At 40.5% G+C, this 12,448-nt stretch overlaps 1 protein-coding gene across 3 annotated transcripts; it reads right to left on the bottom strand.

Moving 5' to 3' along the window:
* Nucleotides 1-2,897: 2,897 nt before the first annotated feature.
* Nucleotides 2,898-12,134, bottom strand: LOC129600479 (uncharacterized). 3 transcript variants are annotated; one of them, XM_055499013.1, is made up of 4 exons: nt 11,483-12,134; nt 9,563-9,652; nt 4,018-4,082; nt 2,898-3,887 (listed from the first exon to the last, which is right to left on the bottom strand). In XM_055499013.1, exons 3-4 carry the CDS (start codon nt 4,051-4,053, stop codon nt 3,366-3,368), a joined length of 558 nt encoding a protein of 185 aa, XP_055354988.1. In that variant the 5' UTR covers nt 4,054-4,082; nt 9,563-9,652; nt 11,483-12,134; the 3' UTR covers nt 2,898-3,365. The 3 variants fall into 3 exon arrangements, with proteins under 3 accessions (XP_055354988.1, XP_055354986.1, XP_055354989.1); XM_055499011.1 differs by lacking the exon at nt 11,483-12,134 and adding an exon at nt 9,760-9,910; XM_055499014.1 differs by lacking the exon at nt 11,483-12,134 and adding an exon at nt 9,742-9,901.
* Between the last annotated feature and the right edge of the window lie 314 nt (nt 12,135-12,448).

Genomic DNA, 12,448 nt, shown 5'->3' with positions numbered 1-12,448 from the left:
TTGCGTCGCTTCTGCAAGTTGTGTCTAGGGGAAAAGCGCTTCAACACACATACATGTACAAGCAAAACTGCAGTAATCATAAGGTCAAGATATTAATTGATGTGCCAGAGCGTGAAGCTGTGCCTTATTTATAAGAGCATAAAGAATACTTCGATATTTCTGGCATTCGAGCCACTTAAGCACTATACACCTTGGCATTCAGGCCAGTGGAATGCCGGAAATGCTGGCAATGGTGGACGGCTTCCAGGAATTGACAGGGTGGCGCTGGAGGCAGGTAGTACAGCCTCGGAGATGGAGGCATGTCTGGCGACCATCTCCTTGAAAACTGTGAGCTCATATCGCTTTTGACCAGGCCCTGCGAGCAAGTTGTCGCCGGGGCGCAGAGGTAGGCAGTGACTGAAGCGGTTTTTAGCGTCGGTCAGAGGGCATCAGCACTCTTGTCTAGAGTTAATACTGAATCTCCTCGAAGTCCTGTATCCACACCGGCAGCGTTCCGGAGGCACATTTTGTTTTCCATGTCAGGCGTGTAGCGTTGCTGATGTAAACCGAATGCCTTGTTCGTTTGATATTTTCCTAGGAGTGTAAACGGTCATTCAGCCCCGTGACTTCCGTATCGTAGTCACCGTGGGAGAGATCTGAATATCCATTGAACTTTGAAGTATTCGTGGACGGCAGGTGCATTACGGAGATTTCGCTTTTGCCGAAGAGGTGGTCAACATATAAACACTGCCAAGGAAAGACTGGACATAATATTTGGGTGATTGTATGGTTCACCGCACCGTCAGCGCACCGCTCACTTCACACCAGAAAGTCAACAAATTCTCATCTCCCGCTTGGTCTCATTGGTTTCTTCGTGATCCTCTTCTGATTTTGGCAACCCGGCGATGCTACCTTTCACCTGGGAAAAGCATACGCCGTCACGTCGTATACTGACCCAGGAAACGCTTGACTGCACTGCCTGGGACCGGACGTACATGCGTTACGAATACCATGTGCCTACTGATCCTGAGAATTTTCTCTTGCTTCCCTTCTTCCGGAATGATGGATGCTATTCCCAGGTGAAAGGTAGCATCGCCGGGTTGCCAAAGTCAGAAGAGGATCACGAAAAAACCAATGAGACCAAGCGGGAGATGAGAATTTGTTGACTTTCTCGTGTGAAGTGAGCGGTGCGCTGACACCAGCGCCACATCGACCTCCAAAATAGTAACACTGCTGTCCCAGTAGGACGTGGAAATTCAAAATGAACAAAAAACGTTTTTGTGATTGATTACATATTATGTATATGCAGGGTTTGCAGTTTCTGCTTTTGCATGTACGAGCAAAGTTGACGAATTGTTACCGTACTTCTTCAGATACTGTTCTTGACCTTCGAAATAAAAGGGCAGCTGTGTTTACTGTTTAGATAAATGGAGCTGCAAAAGTTATATGGGATGCAAGCTATGTGAACGTTGTTTGTTTTGTCTGGGAGGGTCGGCACCTCCGATTATCAGTCACCTTTGAAGGTAGACCACGAGAGGCCACAGTGCGGCTGATGACGTCATCAACGGTAGATTCAAGGTCCCGGTAGTGATGGCCTTGGAGATTACAGAGATGATAACAGTGTGCTATCAAATGCGGAATATAATGATAGTATTTGGAACAGCGTTCGAGGTTGCGGCATGACTGCACTATTGAGCTTCAGTGTACAATGTCGTTATTCGTCAGGAACCGTGTGCTCGAACACCGACTGGTGGGTCGCCCGCAAGTCGTGTGGCAACAGCGCCAGAAGCAGCCTTTCGAGTTCCGCTTTGAGGAGATACCTATGCGCATCTCTTGAGAGACTCTGGCCGTTTGACGCAATAACCAATTGGCAACTGCTTTCTCCCACAGAATTCGAAACAGTTCTGACCAGCAATGGGGCGGAACTCTACTTGATCGGCTCAGTTCGGTGACCTTTTATTAGTCTTCGACGGGCCGCGCGCACTTCGCATTAGCGCACGCGGTTGATTACCGTCGTCTTGCATATCAGTCATGGTTTTGGACAGCAAACCGAAGCGACTCCTCCAAACCTACATTCTCATGCGCAGCTATCGAACAGCACCGGAAGAATGATCGAAGTGGTCCATGACTCCTTGTTAAACACTTCAGGGTAAGGATTTTATTCTTGTCCCCGCTACCTGCAGCAAACACATGTGTTCATTTTTTGCAGCGCAGATTCTTCCATACGGAGCCTGGCGAAGTGATTAACACTGCAGTTCTTAAACTGTCCCGAAGCGTCACAGCCTCCTTCGGCATCAGCTCGCTGAGTTTGTGGTAGCTATTGTAGTTTGTGTTTGTTGTTTGTGTTTATGTTTGTAGCTCGCTGAATTTGTGGTAGCTATTGTAGTTTGTGGCAGCTATTGTAGTTTGTGTTTGTGGTACTTTTTGGACACAGAGAGGCTAATTACCTTCTGTTACATGGCTGCTACTGTAGCGACTTTGTGTACGTACTTCGATTCCGCTCGCAAACTGGTCACATGGCAAATGTGCACGAACAACTGTGTAAGTCATACGTGTGATGGATGATTGCTGTGAGCATTAAGAGCTTGGTGCGACATTGGACTAACATCTGTGAATCTGTGATTACATACTGTAATTAGTAGTTTATTGTGTCACCCAACTGAAGATACACCGCTCTTTACCAGAACCACGTGCAAATCACAATTTAAAATGGTACAAGGTTTAAATTAATTACAACTAATTGTTCAGCTAGACGTTCGGTGAATAAGTCTGTTTTCTAACCCGGTGAATAAGTTCTGTTTTCTAAGTATAACCAGAATACCGGTAACACTAATTAGATTTAAAATTCCGACTACATTGTATCGAGCGGTAGCGAATTACAGTGGTCTGAACTAATATCAAATGCGAAACAAATTTAATCCAACGAATTATCGTTATTCGGCGTAGTAACAACAAGTCCGCACAACTGACAAGGTTTTCCCAGGAAACCTGTCTGATTTCGTATCGAGAACATCCGCGGTGGATTACCGTCGTCTTAAGGAGAAAATCCAAAAACTGCGTAACATGTACGCGTAAGTCGTAACAGCAAAGCAAAGAAATATCGGCCAAAATACTACAGCAAAAATACAGGTGGAAAATTGCAAATCAGGCAAGTAACCTGTCCACCGCAACATACCGCAACCGCCGTAACATACCGTAATCCAAAAGCAATAAACAAGCAACCAATGCGGTGCGTTCCCAAAGAGACGCAAACAAAATTCAGAAAATGAAAAAAACTGCCGGAATGTAAAGTTTAACCGTGTATGGCAGTGCTGCGTAAGCAAAATGACGGTACAACAAAATGCAAAAAAAATCCGGCACACAGCACTGCGAAGACGGTCTCATTATCAAGCATTCAACAGATCCTGCTGCTCCAACTGCAGCACACGGATCAGCAGGCGCTCCAGCCGCCCAAATCGGGCATTGATCTGCTGGTGCCCCAGCAGATGCTCCTGACGCATCTCCTGCAGCTGCTGCAAAATCAGCTCTTGTCCCTCCTCCAGACGTTCCACACGCGTATGGATGTCGTTGATGATCGTCACGGCTCCCCGCAGCTCTTCTTCCACATTCTGCACACGGTGGTTCACTGCACGGACTTCCGCCAGAGTTGCCGATGTGGTCGCCTTCAGCGCCGTGATCTCCTTGTGCATGTAGTGACGACTAATTGCTGCCTCGTGTCCAAACACGCGCATACGCGCCCCAATTTGCCGGATATACGATTCCACGTGCGCGGCGTGGCTGGCTGTCGGTGCTGGGCGACTGCGCTCTGTCTCGCGCAAATATTGACGGGACCCATCCAGCGCGTGCACTGCCTCCGGAACACTGATGTTCAGTCGCATTACGCTGTGGAGAGGTGGATCGTCAACATCCTGTCAAAAAAACACAAGCGATCAGGCAGTGTTGCACAATATATGAGACGGCAATCCAAGCAGGGAACACAATATTGCGAAATGTAGATATACATGTAGAAATGTGTATATTAGAAGTACTCGAACTAACCATCGCCTCGTAGACTTGTGGATTGTTTTGAGCCATCTTGAACTTGGTGAGAGTGTGCTGTAAATCTGCAAAAAATAATCAGTTATGAAGCTGCTTGAGAGTTTAGAAGCTACGGTAAATGCCAGAATTCTGTTCACAGAGTATCATTTTAATAAAATCAACTGTTTTAGGTTTTTTAATCAGTTAGACGAGACCACCTTTTGGGGAAAAATTGCCGTGTCGGTAGAACTTTAAAAATGGCCGGGAGCAAGCACTGAGTAACGAACTTGCGCTGACCACGTAAACAATAAACAAATGACCGGGTTGCGGAAGGTCATATACTAGGAATGATAAAAATCATAAAATTTGTTCTTAAAATGCGGCACACTCGCAGTTACATCCTCAACTTTGACCGCCGAATACATAATGCAGAATATTACTGAATATGCAATGCCGATAAGTTTCTCGACAGCTCAGTTACCTGCCTGACTGCAGTACAATAAATTGGTTCGCAGTATCGATATCTACGCATTAAATTTTACATGTTAAGAAGAAAATTAAAAAGATAACATAACAGACATGACGTATTCTTATCGAGAACCGCTTGAATCGCGACGCCAAAGGTGAGAATGACATATGGAAGCGAGTAAACATAAACACGCGCAATAAACCGCGCAAGTTTCTCATAATAAGTAACGACGATAGTAAATTCCAAACATGGCAAACAAATTGCAGGGTGCGTAGGCGAGCAATTCTTCACACATGATATTAATAATTATTTTCACTTAATTTCTGAACACATACTTCCCGAGTACGAACGTTTTCAGGGAAACATAAGTGTTTTTCTGAATACACACTTTCTGGTTTTTCTGAAAACACTTTTGTCAGATTCCTAGCATCTCAAAATCAGCTGAAATGTTTAGCGAATGACTTTTTCGTTTTAATTATAATTATTGAGTAGCTGTCCGTGCCGAGCATATGTACTCTGGCGGCACAAATAAATACCAGCATAAGAAAACAACCACCGAATTTTCTGATTCTAAAAAAACTCTGAAAAGTTTGATTTGTAAATTACAGTTGCCATGCATTTGCAATTTTTAAAACTTCAAGCGGTATCGTGACTGCGGTTGCACTGGTTTTGTCTGTAAGAAGGATTCAGTGCACCAAGTATTGCACTCTGTACTATACTCCACACAAAAAACACTCAGACATCTTCCAAACTATTTTCTAAAGAAGTGACTACAGTCTAGAGTCCAGACTGCGAGAAGAATCAGTTTCACATTCAGAGGCACGGTGAACGTTACCATCCAAATTCTGATAAGGGCGGCGAGTTCTTTCAGTTTCGGAGTTATGTTTTAAGGGATGTACGTAGATAAGTATCTGGCATTTGGCGAGAATTTTTCGTGATAATACTACGAGCATTTGGCGAGAATTTTTCGTGATAATACTACGAGTACTGTGTACAGTAGTAACAGTACTAACCTGCGACTGACCAAAGAATTTAAACAGCATCAGCCGAGTCATCGTAAAATGTACAACGATGATAAGTCCTACTGCTACGTCGTATCATGTACGTATCATAAATTTCAGTACCACCTAATTACGGTGAGTTGTTTTCAAAATTAATAGTAAGCGGTAACTATCTGTAGATGTTATAGATACACTGCTAATTATGTTGTTGAAAACTTATTATCAATGAATTTCCTCATTTAATTGTACATAAAGCACTCTTTGAATTCTGTCACCTACCTAAGAAGTTTGCACAAGATTTAGGTACAACACGTGCGAACAGACGCAATTATTACCAAACTATCCGTACGAATGCAATCTACAAGTACCTGGTAATTTTAATTACAGTAATTCAAGTTTTATCTGAACAGTACGCATTTGTACAACAATCCCAGAATAACAAAAATAATGTACATAGTGATGTAATCGCACTATATCTGCGTACAGTTTTAATTTTCAAAATTACAGTACATTAAATTTTTCATAATTTTTTAAAATTTTCTAAAAATGAAATGTCAACGAGTCGCGCAGCAACATCTACCAACTGAGGCGGGCAAATAAGAATTAAGAAAAATTTTAAATTAAATCATCTTTATAAATCTTTTCTCGATAAAATTTCAGCAAAATCACCGTAACAAGCAAACGGACATGCTTTACTATTAGTCAATATCAGCGAAGCTGATATATATCTGCAGATAGGTTCTAATTTTAAAAAAAATCCGTAAAATTGTTGATCCCGTTTGCGCTTTCGCTGACCGTAACTTCAGTCGCATGCTTCAGTCGCATGCTTCAGTCGCATGCGCTTCGCCTGCATGAAAAAAACGGTGGCGTAATCCTCACAGCAACAACGAAATGCTTCCCTATTAATAACATTTATATGGAAAGACAGTTTTATATGTTTCGGATGAGTGATTCACAAAAAACCGCATCCGATACACAGGTTTGCATGTCGGTTCATGCAAATCGCTTTCAGCGCTGACTGATAACGCCTGGATAGTTATAATTTTATCTCGTTCAGCATGAATATTGTCGTGATTCGGCAAATTTCATTCGAAAAATACTAAAATAATTTTAGCTAGCAATTCACCTTAAGCTTCTACAGCTTCCATAAACTTACAAGATTAATTAATCTTGTTGAAGATGTACGAGCATCATTTGCACGAGTTAATGTGTATACGTAGAAGCTAAGTCAATTGCGATACTTCGACCCTATTACTAAAAAAATTTGTATTACACCCTGAAAGATTGGGCATTCTTGTTTTTTATGCGTAGTACTCCGTAATTGATTACGGAATGTGCGCTTAACACTGTAATTATGCATAAGCGCAAATCACCTTATTTTTTCCTGCATGCTAGCCAGAAGCTTAGCCAAGATGTAATTATAATATATTTTATTGCATTCAAAAAACTCCCGGTAGCAATGGTAGCGCCAAATTAAATATTACTTAAATTAATCTCCTTCAGACTCAGAGGAGAGAGACAGAGTGCGCACAATAAAAGCGATATCGCTAGCTGACTTATTTCTGTAGCAGCTAAATTATTAAAATTTACAGAGTATACTTTACTTTGTAAATTGTAACAAGGCACTGTAAGTAATAATTATTACGTAATAAGACACTGTAAGTGCGACAGTAGGCAGATGAAATTTTCATTAGCGCCGCGAAATGCTAATTGATAACGTTAATTACTGAACATTGTACTACTTTGTACTTCTTATAATTATGCATCCATTGAAACGGTCCGCTTTTGTATGCAGTACTTCAAACTAACACAATCAATCCAACAGAAATGCTTGATTATCTGATAGTTTGCCGGTGGTAAAGCTAAATTCATCTATATTCATCTACACAATAAACCTCTCTATAATATAACAACATATACATTGTTCATATTATACATAAAGATAAAAGAACACCGCGCAAGTTGTAATTCATTTATTTTATTATTTAGGCATGTTTCTACTTGTATATTCATTAATCGTTATGGTCAATCAACAGAAGACATTCAACGGTTCATAGCTGAAAACGCAATGTCATAGCAAAGGGGCACGTACGCGTACATCACTGATGTCAAAAAAAGTCTCTTATCAGGATTCACACAGAGTGACATCCCAACGGCTGCGTGTATCATACAGTTCCATTGCGGGTGCAGCACTTGTTAGTTGTTAGTGAATGCGTTCGACAAAACTTGATGTTTCAGTCGAGCGCAATCTTCGTACCGCGCTGCACCAACACGGAAATTCTTGATTTCCTTTGTTTTCAATGCTACTAATTATCCGGCGCGGCAAGGAATTTAACTGATGGTATTTATTGGGATGCATGTAAACTGACAGCATCCGTGTCTATCCTTGACTCTTTCAGGCAAAAATTATTTACACCGCCTGGCCAGTGCAGCAGTACGTATCTTATTACAAATTAATACCTATTTCTTTGTTTTGGGAAGTAGCAATTGCGAATCGTTGTACTAAAACTGCGCACAATGTACCGGTATTCTCTAACTGCATGACAATCGAACTGGATGCTCAGTGCTATCAAACGAAATTGGTGTGGATGGTTGGGTGACATATAGAAACTGGCAGTTGTCCACCGAGGAGGAAAAATGCATTTTTCAGAAAAGATATGCAAAGCGGGATTACTGACATGTTCGTTGCCAACTTGCCGGTATAATTTCTGTCAGTCGAAAACTTTTCCATACACTCATCCCCAACAACTACTGAATCTAAACCGTCAGTAAATTCCTGTTGATTAAATACGAAAAATGGCTACGTACACAAAAGGGTCTTCAAATAACTAATTAGTATTCCAATACAAAGTACAGAAATTTAGGAGACAGACGCAAAGAGTTTCAAGAGAAAAAGCAGTATTTTTACCTAGATATTTTTTGCCGGGTTACGACAGAATAATTCAGGACAAATTTTGTCTTTTTCAAGACAAAAAAACACTGATTTAAGGGTGATTGTGATCCATACGTTTTCCATCTGAGTAAACGTCTAAATCGATGTACCGATATTACTATGATTCATATGTTGCTTATTGATGGGGCTTACTGATACGAGAAAAATGATTGAAAATTCTAATGCTTATGGTAATACAAAGCCGTTTTTGGGTGAAAGACGCTACAAAAACACCGCGTACGAAATCTAATGAGAATTATTAGTACTTATTACGGGAATCATATACATTATTAGTACTTATTACGTACATAATTACTAATAAGAAACAAAAAGTTAAAGGAAAGTAATTCAGTGCTTCAGTTACAGGGTACTTGGCACGCAGGCAGCAGATCGGAAAAACTCGTTTAAAGAACGCTACATCACACTGTCCTGCATCAGAGAAACGAGATCTTACTGCTCCCAGTTTAAATATGTTGCTATAAAAGTAACAATTTTAAGAAGAGTGCGGTTCGGCGTAGGCTAAATGATTTATTATGCAAAATACGCGAAAATTGTCAGAAAAGGTCGCTGCACATTTGATGAACTCAGGAACCTTTATCTCACGAAATAATGACCTTCCACATGAGTAAACTGAATGTACACCATATCAGAATACTGCAGTTAATAAAATTAATAATTTTAGTTGAGTTAGTAACTCGAGAAACAAGGAAAACTACTGGCTTGCACTGCGTTCGCCGATTTCTTCGCTTAAAGATAACATTGCTGATGCAGTCACTTCCCTGTACGCTGGCTTGCGCCGTCGGTTAGACGTGCAACGCTCCGGCACGAACTCGTAGAACTGGCTGACGTAACGGAGAAACAGCTTCTCAAAAACTTGCGCCGTGCGAAATTCTCACCGCTAACTTCTACAATTTTTCCATAAAAATTTTCAAAAAAACTCAGACTCTCAGATGACTGAAAGATCAGTTCAGTCTATTTTCCTCAAAGGCAGCTTCCATCAATTAACACTACGCTTTGCGGTTAACAGCAAATTAGTTCCAGTGCGCCAACGAAAATACTAATTTTTAAAATTTTAAAGATCAGCGGAAAGGAAAAAAATAACGACGAAAAGAAATTTCTCAACGAAAACTATTGGTTCATTCTAATTTAAGCTAGGAATCGTACCTGTCAACCGTAAAAACCTTCCGAAAGGTGAGCGCTCCGAAAACCGCGAACCCGAAGACCTCCGCCGACGAACGAGACGATCGCGATTTCCTAGAAGAAAATAAACCAAAACGTTTTACGTATTTTTGCGGATATAAATTCTTATTAGCATAATGATGTCATGGTTAAAAATATTTCACCTGCCAGTGTTCACTTACACAATTAATATTACAAAAAGCAGTTTAAAAATCTGTTAATTAGCGACGAAATTCGGACTGAGTTAAAATGAGGCACGCTTCAACGCTCCGCGACGAAGAACGGTGAATGAGGTAATCGAGCGAAAATTCTTGGCTGCGTGTCTCGTTTTGACGGGCGTTTCTTCCCTTCCACCGGCGCAACCGAGTTGATTGAGCAATACAGTACTTCCGTCGTACAAAAGACGTACGAGTGCGGCCGCCTCTTCGCTCTGCTCAGCCAACCGCGAGTTGACCCACGAATTACCTGCCGTCGGAAAACACTGTCGAATGTCTGGTCGGGCGCACCTCTTCGTGCCAGCCAGGAATGTTTCGTCGTATTAACGATTCGAACGCGCCCGGTGCCTGGGCGCGCTGCCAACTGGATTTTGCAAAATTTGCAAGTTTTGCAGGCTATCCCGGAGCTCTGGTCTGCTAACACACTGCTGTACCGCGCGAGCATTCCCTGTACTGGGGTCACACGCATGTGCGCCATTGGGAAGAAGCGTTTCGGGCGAAGATTTCCGTAACCATTAGACTGTTTCTCGAATGCTCCATAGAACAGCATCGTTTTACCAATTTTTTTTTTAATTTTATTGAATTCTTTACATGCAGGCATCGAACTGAGGTACATACCGCGGATAATGCCGTGTCAGCGTAATTTACTTATTTTTTTGTGAAAGCGTCATTTTCTTTTTATATTGTGATAACACAATTTATTTTTATTTATAATAACGTAATTTATTTATTTTTTACACAAAGTGTAATCGCTGCGAATGTGATCGAATCAACATTGCAAATTGTGAAAAATGCGGAAATCAAATCGCTTTGATTTCCGCATTTTTTACAATTTGCAATGTTGATTCACATTTTATTTGTACGTATTTTACATGTATTTACATTAACATTTTATCCACGTTGATTTGATTTATCCTAATGTTAAATTTCATTTTGGCGCACGCATGATTACTTTAAACTCGATATTCGTATACCGTATGATGTCCGTATCCAATGATTCGTGCTCGTCGCGTCATATACGTATAAAAATAAATTAAATAATAATATCAGTAATCGGTTAAAAGCAAGCAACTAGCAAATACGGCTGCCAAAATTATTTATTTCATAAATTACAAATGAAAGAGTGGGAAATTTCTTTACTTTCATCGTTATTAATTACGGTGACCGTCGTGTATTCTTTCATATACAAATTTGAAAATGAAAATCTTGTCAAGTTCACATTTTTCGCAATTATGCCATTGTACGTACGTGCCTATAATTCGTCTATTGCATATTTAAACACAAAAGTAATAACTATTTATAATACCATAATTATTTGTAAAAAGCAATTAGTAACTGAGCATTTTCTCACACAACTGCTATGATCGATAATACAAGCTACCAACATTAACTTGCTTCATAAATTATAAAAGAAAGTCTGTTATACGTGATTATTAATCGTAAATACAAATACATGATTAATTAAATAAACAAGTTTTGATCTACAGAGTACATGATTAATTTCTGTATTTTCATTGTAATTAATTATGGCAGTCACCGTATTTCTTCGAATACGGTATTTGCTATTCGGCATAATGTCGGGTTCGTCAATTAATTATCATTTCCGTCATTAAGACAATATATCTGTACATACGCTTTGTATATGCTGTACACGCGCGTTAATTCCGTAATTACACCGTACTGCGTGTACCTGCAGTTCATTTCCATCACTTAGCAGGTTAGCAGTTATAAGCACATCCCGCCGGGATGCAGGTTTTAAATTATTCCGTGTAATATGGAATCATGGATGGACGGCCAGAATTCACAATGGTAACGTGCTAGGTCGCGCATCTCATAATATATAATATATAAGAACATGAATTCGATAAATGATATCCGCAGTCCAATAAACAATAAACTGAACTACTGTTTCAATATTGATCCTTCCGGCACAAAATATATATCGCACAGATCGATCCACGCAATGGACTTGTCGATAATTCGTAATTACATATAATAATATATGTTTGTGCATTGCGTGTATGCGAGCACATTGTTAATTAATCGCTAATACCAAGTTCACAACGCATTTATTGCGAAGAAGACGCGATTATCGATATATATTTACCGACATGTTGTACATATGCACGGTTTATATCATACAGAACAGCCACCGATCCCGAAATATCCTTCAAAAGTCAAAACCAGCGAAATACAAATTAAATAAAACAACTTTCGGTCACAAAGAAATGTGAAATACATTGTATATCATCCAGCACTAGCACACATCGGATCATGGCTGCAGAGTGGAGACTGCAGGGACGGGCGTCACTGCTCTATCCTCAGCCGGTACAAATGTTTTAGCCGTGTTTTATCGGCGCCAGGAATGTGGATCGTTTTCTCCCTTGATTAATTCAATGACATTTCTGCGTGCGTTATCAGTGAACGTGCTGCACTTCATGTTATTTGTTAGATTGATCCCAGCGAAGCTGTCTCCATGGCCGTTAGTCTGCTCTTATCACCAGTGTTTATGGAAATGTGGCGGTAAATCATCTCTGAAAATTTTGCCGATTTATCTGATTAACTGGAACATGATTAGTGTGAACCCTGTGAACGCACAAGATAACTTCGATAATTAATAAGCTGGTTTCACACTGCTTATTTGCATTTTTGCAAT

The sequence above is a fragment of the Paramacrobiotus metropolitanus genome, unplaced genomic scaffold (genome assembly GCF_019649055.1).
Source record: "Paramacrobiotus metropolitanus isolate TYO unplaced genomic scaffold, Prichtersi_v1.0 Parri_scaffold0000179, whole genome shotgun sequence".
Lineage (NCBI taxonomy): Eukaryota > Metazoa > Tardigrada > Eutardigrada > Parachela > Macrobiotidae > Paramacrobiotus > Paramacrobiotus metropolitanus.
The sequence above is the reverse complement of the archived record's forward strand: the minus strand, read 5'-3'. Positions and strand labels throughout refer to the sequence as shown.